The sequence below is a fragment of the Sciurus carolinensis genome, chromosome 5 (genome assembly GCF_902686445.1).
Source record: "Sciurus carolinensis chromosome 5, mSciCar1.2, whole genome shotgun sequence".
In the NCBI taxonomy this organism is placed as follows: Eukaryota; Metazoa; Chordata; class Mammalia; order Rodentia; family Sciuridae; genus Sciurus; species Sciurus carolinensis.
In genome coordinates this window covers 130,901,379-130,913,464 of record NC_062217.1, presented here as the reverse complement: position 1 = coordinate 130,913,464, position 12,086 = coordinate 130,901,379, and the positions used below count along the sequence as shown (strand labels likewise).

Genomic DNA, 12,086 nt, shown 5'->3' with positions numbered 1-12,086 from the left:
AGCTGAATGCCTCTGAATTCCTCATGCGCTACTTTGCTTTACTTCTATGATGTGACCCTCTTCTTTCTGAAGAGTTGTGTGTTCAGTGCTGTAGGCATAGTTGTTAGAAGACCCTTGAACCTCTCACCTCCTGGCATACAGCCTGTGCATAATGCCCCCGGTCTTGAACATGTGGAGAACTGGTGAATAGGATGGGATATCATGTTCATGGCTGGGAGATGGTCAAGTTCATCAAAAGAGATCCATGTAGGTGAGTCCTTAAAAGAGGCCAGAGAGATTCAAAGCAGAGGTTTTCCTTCTGGCCTTGAAGGTACAAACAGCACGTTGGGGATAGGGTCACATAATGGGGAATGGCCTCTACAAGCTGAGATTGACTTTGCACTGCAAGTCAGCAGGAAAGAGGGGTCCTCAGTCCTACAACTGAAAGGAACTAAATTCTGCCAATAACCAATGAGTTGGAAAGGGAATCTTGAACCTCAGATAACATCTTATCTGATGTTATGCTATGGCCAACATCTTGATTTTACCTTGAGACTATGAACAGAAAACCCAGTGAATCATGCCTGGACCTCTGACCTATGTAACCCTGATAGATAGGTGTTTGTTTTAAACTACCAGTTTGTGGTCATTTGTTTCAGCAATAGAAAACTAATACATTCAGTCTTCCACATTAAGATGTAGGACAGAGTACCCTTAGTATTTTCTCGCTGCTACACCCAAAAGTAGGTGGATAAGAAACAATTAGGAGCAGAGAGTCTTCATGGGATGGGAAGGGTGTCTGAAAGGGCCCTGGTCGATCCTATTCACTTACATTCAGCCTTAAAAGGGAAATTCTGATACATGATACTTGGATGAACCCTGAGGACAGTATGTTAAATGAACCAAGCCTGCCACAAAAAGACAAGTACTGTGTGACTCAGAGCTAAAGTAGGACAGAAGAGGCTGGACACCCAAGGAATTTTCAGAAAGCAGGTTTATTGCTTGCAGCAAGCTGGTTGAGTGTGACTCGTGCCAGAAACATTATCTGGACAGAGATTTTGGAAATTCTTTGAACTTTATACCCAGTGCAGGGGGTGCAGGGGGCTTCGAGGTTCACATGACAAGTACTCTCTGTTCCATCCCCTAGACCAGACACAGGTTTCACAAGTTTTTAACCAAGAAAACAGATAACATCTTTTTGCACAACAAGCTTGCAGACTCTATCGTACCTTTTGTGTGCAAACCTGGCATTTATAGGAAAGAGGAAGCTTCAAGCCACAATGACCTCTGCAGACATCTTGCCTGCTGATACTCTTTGTAAAAGTCTTTCTGATGAGAAGCTGAATTATGGCAAGGGTCTTCTGGGTGGGGGTCTCTGGCTTGCTTCAGAGTATTTAGAATGGTCAAAATCATACAGACACAATGTGGAATGGTGGCTTCTGGGGGCTGGGGAGATGGGCGTTTTTATTTAATGGGCAAGGGGTCTTAGGTTTGCATTATGAAGAGAGTCTCAGTGCTGACTGGTGGTGCTGCTTGCCTAACAATATGAATGTACTTGATACCACTGAACTGTCCACTCAGGAAGGGTCACCACAGTAAATTTTATGTTATGTGTTTTATCACAATAAAAAATTCAAAAACATGAGAAAAATTGGTACATACAGTGAAGGAAAATACCTGTTATTAATAACAAGTAGACTCCAGGGCATTGTAAATATTCTGGGAGACCCGACTGCAAAGTGCAGCTAACGTTAAGACGTGTGTAGGAGATGACGTGCTTTCACTGGGCAGCCTCCAAGTAAGTGATAAAACAAGAGGAAAAAGACTCAACAATTACATTCCTTACTTTTAAATCTTTATTCTGAATTGATTTCCACCTGATGAGGGTTTTCGTGGCTAGCTGCCTGTCCAGGCTTGAGAGGCCCTGCAGATCTCTCCTTTCAGAGTCCCTCCAACCTCTCCTTGCAGGGTTATTTTCTTGGATTGCAGTGTCGGGGGAAAGTCATTCAAATTCTTCCCATTCTGATAATTTAAGAAGATTTGGAGCCAGGAGGCATTTTAATCAGTAACATCTCGGGGAAAAGCCTCCTGGTGATTTATTTCTTATGGGGAGTCCAAGTTCAGGTCAGAATAGTAAGCTAGCTCTGGAGGAGGACTCTGCTGAGGCACTGACGGACTCATACTGTCAGTATCCGGCAGGGGTTCCTCCTCCAAGGCCTCCTCCTCAACGATTTCTGGGTCTTCCTGCATGAATATGACTTTCTTTTTGGAAACAGTCGGGGAAATCACTTCCTAAATAGAAGACAACAAAGCAAAAAGGTATTAGTTGTTATGGTCTGAATTAGGAATGTCCCCCCAAAGCTGATGTTAAAGTATGGTCCCCAATGTGGCAAGATTCAGAGGTGGCACTTTTAAGAAGTAGTTGGATCATGAGGGCTGTGACCTCATCAGTGCAGCAGCTGAATCTGACGGATTGATCATCTGAATGGACTACTTACTGGGTGGTGACCGTGGTCAGGTGGGGCATATCTGGAGGAGGTGGGTTACTGGGGACATGCCTTGGGGATTTTACATTTTGTCCCTGACTCCTCTCACTCTGCTTTCTAGCTGCCATAAGCCCAGTAGCTTTCCCCCGCCACATGACGCCACATTTCCTTCTGCATGACGTTCTGCTTCACCTCAGGTCCAAAACAATGACCTGAGCCAGCTATGGACTGAGATTTCTGAAATCATGAGCCCAGAATAAAATTTTCCTCCATTAAGTTAGGTGGGTATTTTGGTCACAGTGACAAAGAGCAGACTAATACATTAGTAGAGACTAACCACACTCTGGAAACACTCTCAAGAATGGCAGGAACATAATGCTCCTGTTTTCATGCCTAAGGCTAAGAACAAAACTGAAATACACCTGCCAGAGCAAAGCATACAATGAAATCTGCTAGGATCAAGTGACTTGTTAGTGATCTAACTGCCTCCAGAACAAAACTCAACACCTTTGGAAGGAAAAACAACATTGTCTAGGCTCCCTAGAAAATACCATCTACAATGTTTAGCATTACTAGACAATGTGAAGAAGCAGGAAAACATGAACCATAATCTAGAGGAAAAGTATTCAATATAAAGAGACCCCAAGGCATAAATGACAGAATTAGTAGACAAGGACTTAAAACAACCATTAAAGATTTTCAAAAATTTAAGGGGAAAAATGGACATATTGTGAGAAAGAATATATCTGCAAAGAGAATGGAAATTATTTTAAAAACAGAAGTAAGCTGCATGTGGTGGCACACATCTGTATAATCCCAACCACGCAGGAGGCTGAGGCAAGAGGATTGCAAGTTTGAGACCAGCTTGAGCAACTTAGTGAGACTCTTAAAATAAAATTTCAAAAAGGGATGGGGTATAGGTCAGTGGCAGAGCACTTGCCTTGAATGTGTGAGGTCTGGGTTCAATCCCCAGCCAGTACCACAAATAAAGAAAAAAAAAAAAGGGCATAGTACTGAAAAGTATAATATCTAAAAATTAAAAAAAAATTCAGAGAAATTCTAACATTGAATATTGGACATTGCAAAAGAGAGTGTCAACAAACTTGAAGGCAGATCAACAGAAATTGTCCAAACTGAAGCAGAGAGGGGAAAGGACTGAAAAAATGAGCAGTTCCCCCAGAGACCTTTGAAACAATGTTAAGTGTCTAATATCCTTCAATTGTAGTCTCTGGCTGTGGTCGGAGTCCTTGGAACCTAAGCCCCTTGGGCCACCTCTCCCCACCTCTTCCTAGAAGTCCAGAGGTTCATTCTACAGTGGCCCCTAAGGGACACTGCAGAGCGCTCTGGATGAAGCATTTGGCCACATGATCTCTAAAACCCTTCTAAGACCCTCTACATTCAAAGTGTTGAGTCTATGCAGAAAATACCTGCATTGATTTTTATGAAAATGTATTCCTAAAATGCATATGGTCCAGATCTTTATAAACAATAGGAATTGCTTTCTGACTTAGAAAAAAATTATGGTTTATATTCTCAAAGCTCCTCTGCTTAGTGAAGAGAAACCAATGGAGGCAAGCCTCCCTGGCTGTCTGCCTGGACTCTCATGCTACCCGCTCTACGGAGCTCTTCTTGACTCCTGTCATTGAAAATAAGCGCTACCACTCCTGGTACTCTGCTGCTATTCTTCTTTTGACTCTTCCACTAGACTAGAATACAGTCTGGGGTAATTAAGCAACAAATAACAAGGTCTTGCTAAGACATAAGCATGGATCTTTTTAAAGGGTTAAGGGGAAAAAATCAGGCAAAGCTTTGAGTTTGTGCATTTAAGCCACTCAGGTAAACCAGCAGGCCTGCTGAAATTTCATACAACCCCTCCGGGGCCTGTTTGAAGCCAGATTCCCAGCACTAGAGATGAGAAGTTTGCAGGTGGCCAGTAGCAAGGGGTAGTTCGTGGTCCACCTTCAGCCGACTGGGAGCCGAGCCTGGCACCTTTCTTCCTTGGGGCACTCCTACTGCTGTGCCTTTCATCTCACCCTCTCAACTTCTACTGGAAATGAGCTCAGGCCTGAACAACATGGCTTTCCCTTGCCAGGTAGGAGGTCCTTTCAGCCTTATTTTAGGTCCCTCTTGAGTTCTCTCTGTATATTTCCTTCTAACAAGTGGATCAATTTCTATAACCAAAACTTGCTCGTGAACTCTTCCCTAAAACTGAGAACTTGCACCAGCCCAGGCCTTGTCTCTCATTTCCCATCTTCCCTTACAATTCCTTACACTTGGCACAAGAAGGGCAAATGCATTGCTCCTCAAAATCTTGCTGAGGAATATTGCTGTGGGGTGCAAAACACCCCGAGTGCAACACAAGGGACAATTCAAAACACCGGAGTGAGCAAGATTTTCTTTTAATAGAGCCGCCATAAACTAGGGTGGAGACTTGGGAGTTCACCATCATGGAGTTTTAGTTCTATTAGCAGCAAAACGTGGTGTTAGAAAATGGGTGGGTGGTTAGTCAGGTGATGGTGACTTCTGCTTAATGAGCCTCAGCTTTCCTGCCTCCCAGCAACTGCTCCAAACGAGCCTTTCCTGAGGGAGAGCTCTCTAGACCACGTCAATAAACAGCACAAAACCATCCTCCTTTTAATTTATTTACACATGTTCAGCCTTAAAAATAAATGTATTCATTGTTTATGAGGATGCTGAGCATATTATTATAAACAAAAATAAGCTTAATACTTTCACATTTTCAAAGTCGGCTTTGGAAACCAGCAAACGTTAGTGACTTGACAGGACCACACTAAAGACTTTGATGCACAGGATGCAGTGAGAGTGGAAGACGACTTCAGATACCGAGCCCGCATCCCCATTAAGTGAACTTTCTGTTCAGCTGTCAGGTAATTTGTTGAAAGCATAAAATGGCAGGAGACATTTTTTAGGAAATTGTAGAAAAGATTATGGGAGATAAAAGATTTGCTTGTCAGAGTGATAAATGCAGAGTTGTTTCCAACTATTCTGAACTAAGAATTTATATTCATCATTATAGCATCAAAGAGGAGGCACCAGAGGCTTGACACATAAAGAAAATATAATAATAAAATACCAAATAGTTAATATTATCATATGCATTAAGTGTGCATTGATAACAACTATGTTTGCTTTCTGAAAAATATCAAATAGTTTTTGAAAAAGTGCCCAAAGGATCTCGTGAAGAAAAAAAATTTGTTCCAGGTGCATAGATTGTTTTAAGAAATCTAGAATCGTAAGCCAGTAACGTCAGTGGTGCTTCCTGAATCTAACATGAACTTGCCCCTTAACCTTTCCTTTTTTCATTGACAAGAACTAGTTCCTACATAAATGTGTGACGATGGAGGGAAAGTCAGCTACGGGAGCCTCAGTGGGCTCAGCACGGTGTCCGCCACTGGGATGGGAACGGGCCCAGTGCCGAGCTCCTCCGTCCTACCTTGTGACACTCTTCATACTTCTGTTGAATCTGAAGCTCCTCTTCTTTCATCATTTGTGCCATTTCCATTTCCTGGAGGCTATTATCAACTTCCTTCTTCAGCTGGATCTGTTCTTGCCTATTCTGGGGTGATGTCACAGGTTCATGTCAGGCCGGCACCAGGGGGTTTATAAACAGGCCCGTCCTCCCTGTGGTTAGACCTGGACCCCAGGCCCTTTAGGCTTATGGGGTTTCTTCCTGTAACTAGCTTTAGCCTGTGGCAGCTCCAAACCACCAACTCCACAACCCCTGAGTTGGATTTCCACTCTAGCTGCAGACTCTCCACATGTCAAGGTTACTTGGGCCTAATTAATCCTGGGAAGGGTCCTGCCTTGGATCCCAGCCCCTCTGGGAAGCTGACCCCTCCCTGGACACACCTGCACACACACGCACCTTTTCATCTGCTATAGCTATTTTCCTGTAATGATAAAGCCAGCGAGCCAGGTACTCTATTGGATCACTGGGCCGAACACTTGCCACTTCTGCCAGTGCCTTGGACAGGGAATTTCCAAAGCATTTCTTCAGATATTCCGTCTCCATCCTGGGGACCTGGGAAACATCAAAACAGACACACTCTTGTATACATGTAGTCAGATTTTAAAAAATAGATTCATTCTAAGCAGCTCAGATTTATTTTAGGATAAATACAAGATGTTGCTTGGTCCCACCTGTGTTCCTCAGCTTTCCATTGCTGTGACAAAATACCTGAGATAATCAACATAAAAAGAGGAATTTATAAGTCTGTAGTTTCAGGGGTTTTAGTCTATGGGTGCTGGGCCCCATCAGGACAGGAACATGTGGTGGAGCAGAGCCGCTCTACTTATGGTGACCAGAAACAAAGAGAAAGAGGAAGTGGTCAGGGTCTCCAATCCCCTTTCAAGGGCTTCCACCAACCTCTGTAGGGTGCACCACCTCCCGGAGACCAAGACTACAGCACCTGGCCTTTGGGGACACTTAAGATCCAATCCATAGACCCACCCTTCTCAAAAGAACCAACAAACGTATACTTGCCAGCCCTTATGTTCAACAGACTTTCGTCCTAAGATCTCCAGTTGGACGAGGTGGGACAATAGGTCCTGGGGTCACCAGGCTTGAGAGGAGCTTGATGTCCTGGCGGTGAAGGGGGCTGAGGCCCTTAGCTCACACACACACTTCCTGCCGAGTAGGGAGAGAAAGAACAACCAGCAGGCAGGAGGTCCCTGGGAGGAGCTCTGAGTCCCCAGAAAGGGCAGCTACTGTGAGGTCAGAAGTGCAGTCTGTGACCTAGATAAGATGGGCTACTTTACTTCACAAAGGACACAGAATCGCCCTGGGGAGGAGCGGAAGGGGAGGTGCCAGGCCCTGAAGCCACTGCCAACACTGTTCCACTCTCCGCTTCATAAGCAGAAACCACCTCAGGCTGGCCGATGCCCCCGTATTTACTGTCAATCCAATTTCACCAACAGGAGGGAATGTGGCTCAAGCCAGAAGGTTCCACAGGGGGTGGTCATGAAGCAGAGCAGGAGGAACAAGACTCTGGGCTCAGGGGGACCAAGTTCCAGTCCTGGTGCTGCCGCTTTCAGCTGTGTGACCATCAGAAAGTTGCTCCATCTCTCTGAGTCTTGGTTTCCTCATCTGCAAAACAGAAATAACTGAAGCATTCACTTCGTAATGCATAGAGGATTAGTAGAGATAACAAACGCCCGAGAGGCCCTGGGCCTGGCACCTGTTAGGATTTACTAAACGTCAGCTGTAACAGTGGAAGATTGTGCCCTGGGACAGCCCGGCACCTTGCTCCCTGACAAACTCTGTATTACTGAAACTTATGTATTTAAACTCCAGAAGAACTCAGGGAATAACCGAGGCTCAGGGACAGCCTTCACGTTCTCTGGAGGTGTTTTTCAGTTTGTTCCTCCCCGTAACCCTTTCCTTCCATATTTCAGTTCAAGGAAGGAAAAATAGGTAGACAGACAGACAGACAGACAGACAGATAGACAAGGAGCTAGAAAGGAAAAGCAAGTGCTTCCCAGCTCTCGCGGCTGCAGGGCCTGGAACCACGTGCTCGAGCAGCGAGGAGGCCCTGAGCCCAGGGAAGTTTTCAACCATCCCTCAGCAGGAAGAGGAGTCGGAGCTCCTGGAGAAACGCCTGGCTCCAGCCTGGCGCAGGAGAAGCCCGAAGCGCTGGACCATTCCAGAGAGCAGGGGAATTCTGAAGAACTAAAAGTGGGGACTCTGGAGCCACGTTCGAGAGCCGGGCAGCTGGTGGCTGCTGTTGGTGGAAGGGGGACTGAATCCCGGGTGCTCTGTCACTGTGCTGCATCCCCTTTTCCTTTTCACTTTGAGATGGGGGTCTCTGCATTGCCCAACCTGGCCTTGAACTTACCAGCCTCCTCTGTCAGCCTCCCAAGTCTCTGGGACTACAGGCCTGCGCCACCGCACCTGACCCCAGGGGAGGTTTACAAAGGCACCACGAGGAGCAATATGTCAGGTGTTTGAAACAACAGCCCTTGGCCATGAAGACTCCACAGCAAGGGCGGCCTCAGTCCCAGGTCAGACCTTTGCTGGGCAGACGTCCCTGCAGAGTGTTCTCTGTCAGGCCACGCGGGTGTCTGTGCGAGGCTGTGGTTCGGCTCCCTTTCACCACAGTTACCATCATCAGACACACGTGAGTGAGACCCGTCCCTCACAGCCTCAGAGCCGGATTTATTGTTTGTTTGTTTCTTTGAACTTAGCACAAGTGGCTGCATTTTTATTCTGATAAAATTCACAAATTATAACTCGGAACAAAAAAGTATCCATGAGTCCATACGAGAACAAACGTAGATGAACAGGGAAAACATGAAGTTCTTCTCAGAGTACAATGCTGATCAATCTATGTGGGAAGAATAATGGAATTTTCAAAATTGCTGTTTTACAACCATCATAGTTTAACTGAATCAAGCTGGAATCATCCATGAGCACTAAAACATCATGGATGAGTGAATGAATATTGGTTTATTTTATTTTTAATTTTTTTCTGCTGGGGATTGAACCCAGGGACACTGCCATTGAGCTACATTCCCATCCCTTTTAATTTTTTATTTTGAGACAGGGTCTCCCTATGTTGCTGAGGGTCTCACTAAATTGCTGAGGCTGGCCTCAAACCTGTATTCCTCCTGCCTCAGACTCCTGAGTTGCTGGGATTATAGGCATGTGCCAACGTGCCCAGTCAGGTGAAGGAATATTTGACAAGGAACAGCGTATTTACGACATCCCAAAGTTTCTTCCCACAAATGATGCATTAATTTATTCCAGGGGACATAGAGAAATTTTACAGTGGTGCAATCTGGCCAATGCAACCTCAACCAAGTGATCAAACTGAGTGTTACCAGTGAAGGAACAAAGTGACATCACATGCCTCCTGATGGGATATGCCCTTCCTGTGGAACGTAATGCATTTCTGTGGAGTCCATCCAAATGTAAACTCAAATCCAACTGAAAAAACATTAAGCAAAGCAAATTGAGAAAGAGTCTAAAACTGTGCTGTACTCTTCAAAATGTCAAGGTCATGGAAAAAATAAAGATAGAGAACCAATAGAGATCAAAGGGGACTAAATTGCCATAAAAACTACATGAAACTCATGATTCTCGGTTGAGTCGAGATCAGAAAAAAGAATTCTGGAAAAGATACTGTTGGGAAAATTAGATAAATTAAATGCAAACTGTAGATTATGCAGAATTTATTAACTTTCTTATGAATAATTAAAATTTGAGTGAATAATGGCTCCCAAAGGTCTCTGTGTCCTAAAACCTGAAACCTATGAATATGTTACCTTATATGTCAAAAGGGACTTTGGAAAATTAAATTAAGCATCTTGAGATGAGGAGTAGATTATCCAAGTCAGTATAATATAATCACAAGGGTCTTTATAAGACAGACCAGCAAGATCAGACATGGAGGGCAACATGGTAAGAGAGCAGAGGGAAAAGAGGTGATGTTATCAGAGCCAGGAGCCAAGGGCAGCCTCTAGAAGCAGGAAAGGCAAGGAATGGATTCTTCCCCAGAGCCTCCAAAAACCTGCCGACACTTTGCTTTTTGCCCTCATTTTGGACTTCTGACCTCAATAAAAGAATAAATTTGTGTTTAAAGTTACTAAGTTTGGGCTAGGGGTGGAGAATGGGAATGGGGGTGGCTGATGTCTCTCTTTCTGCCCAATCTGTGGCCCAACTAACGAATGAGGATAAACAATCTTCTGCACCCCTTTCACTCAGTGTGGTTTGAGGACAAATGACTAGCAGGATTCTATCACCTGAGGGCTTGTGAAAATGTAGATTCTCAGGTCCCACCCCAGACCCACAGATTCAGACTCTTCATTTTAACAGAATTCCCAAGTGATTTGTACCTACAGTTCCACCTTGTCACTGCAGAACTGTCCTTCCCAGGAGAAAGAGTCATCAACTGTGCATTCCCAGGATGACACTCCATTCTACAGTTATTGGGCGGCAGCCACACTGCTTAGGTGTGACAAACCCTACCAGGAGAACTTATGCCCTGTGCTTGGCACACAGTGGGTGCTCAGTAAATATGTCTTGACTTAGTGACAGCTCTGATGCATGGGGCACAGATTAGAGCTCCTGCTTCCTTGATCCATTAGTGCCCACTCTGGCACTTACTACTCAACCAGCTTTTATTGACACCTGTCCTACCAGGTAATGCCCACAGCCATAAATTAAAACAGAAAACTGGGAAGTTGACCTGGTGGTGCATGCCTGTAAACTCTGAGACTCTAGGGAGGCTGAGGCAGGAGGATCACAAGTTGGAGGCCAGCCTGGGCAACTTAGCAAGATCCTGTCTCGAAAAATAAAAAGAGCTGGGGATGTAGTTCAGTGATAAAGTGCTCCTGAGTTCAATCCGGTTCAATCCTCAGTACCGGGGAGCGGGGGGACGACACAAAACAAACAAAAAACAAAACCAACGTGGGAAATGCTAGCAGAGTATTCTGCACACACGACTGGGCCTGGGAAGAGTGCAATTGCTAGGGGCCGGAGGTCACCAGCAAATACAAAGGTGCCAAGTCGTGACACTGCCAGACCAAGGAGCAAGCAGCGTGGGCTGGGGTCTCCTGCCTGCTAGGACAGGCAGCCCCTCGAGGCTCCTTCCCGAAAGTCCGCTGCCCCCTCACCTCTCTCACATAGAGCCGGCTCACCCGCCAGGTCCGATGACTCTTTTCCGCGAGCGCCTGCTCCCACCTTTTGGGTGACAAGCCTCCTAGCCTCTACCCTTTGCTCGCCCCAAGTCCTGAGCGCGCGTCCCCTTCCTTCGGGCGCGCGTTCCCGCTGCGTCCCCCGCGGCGCACGCTCCACTCACCGTTCCGCGCGCCCCTGCGCCGGCGGACTCGGGCTCGGGCCCTGGAGGGGCGCGCTCGTTGCCTAGCACCGAGACGCGGTTTGCAAATTGGGAAAGACGCATGCGTCGGGTGCGCGCACCAAGGAGGGAGGAGCCCTTTTCCCAGAACGGTTCCTCTAGCCTAGCGGAGGCGGTTCTCACGGTTGGATCTGGAGAGCTGCATAGATCTCACCCTCAAGGCCGAGGGAGAGTTGGTTCGCTCCTGGGAGCTCCGTGGGTCGCCATCAGCCGGCCCTTCCCATCCCGGTCCTTCTTCCCCTCCCCTTCCCTCCTGTTTCTCTCTCCTACCTCTAGATCCCCTTCTCTTCCCTTCCTCTTCCTTTCCCCACCTCGTTCTTTTTCTCCTCCTCCTCTTCCTTTTTCCCCACCTCCTCCTCCCCACTTCCTAGCAGGACCCCTGGGGGCTGGGAAGACCCCTTCCTGCAGATCCGGATAGGAAAACTGACCTCAACGCCCCAGGTTGATGGTTGCCAGATAAAATACTGCAAGCCTATGTAAATTTGAATTTCAGATAAACGGATTACTTTTTAGTAGGAAAATAGCATAAAAGTTATTTATTGTTTGTCCGAAGTTCAAATTTAAGTGAACCTGCTCTGTTTTTATTTAACTTCGGTACTCCTGTCTGGGTCTTTCTTATTCACCTGCTTTCTCCTAGGCTAGTCAGGGAAACTCCCTCAATGGCTTCCGCAGCTTCTTCGCGCCAGAGGCATCTCTTTCGGTAGAAAGGGGTTTAGAAGCCTAGATCCCTTCTGGTGCATATATA

The 12,086-nt window shown here is 46.1% G+C and overlaps 1 protein-coding gene across 1 annotated transcript; it reads right to left on the bottom strand.

The window, feature by feature from the left end:
- Window positions 1-975: 975 nt before the first annotated feature.
- On the bottom strand, window positions 976-11,412 carry Dydc2 (DPY30 domain containing 2). Its single transcript, XM_047553680.1, has 6 exons — window positions 11,285-11,412; window positions 6,970-7,572; window positions 6,627-6,663; window positions 6,352-6,507; window positions 5,920-6,042; window positions 976-2,271 (listed from the first exon to the last, which is right to left on the bottom strand). Exons 4-6 carry the CDS (start codon window positions 6,496-6,498, stop codon window positions 2,083-2,085), a joined length of 459 nt encoding a protein of 152 aa, XP_047409636.1. The 5' UTR covers window positions 6,499-6,507; window positions 6,627-6,663; window positions 6,970-7,572; window positions 11,285-11,412; the 3' UTR covers window positions 976-2,082.
- Window positions 11,413-12,086: the final 674 nt, after the last annotated feature.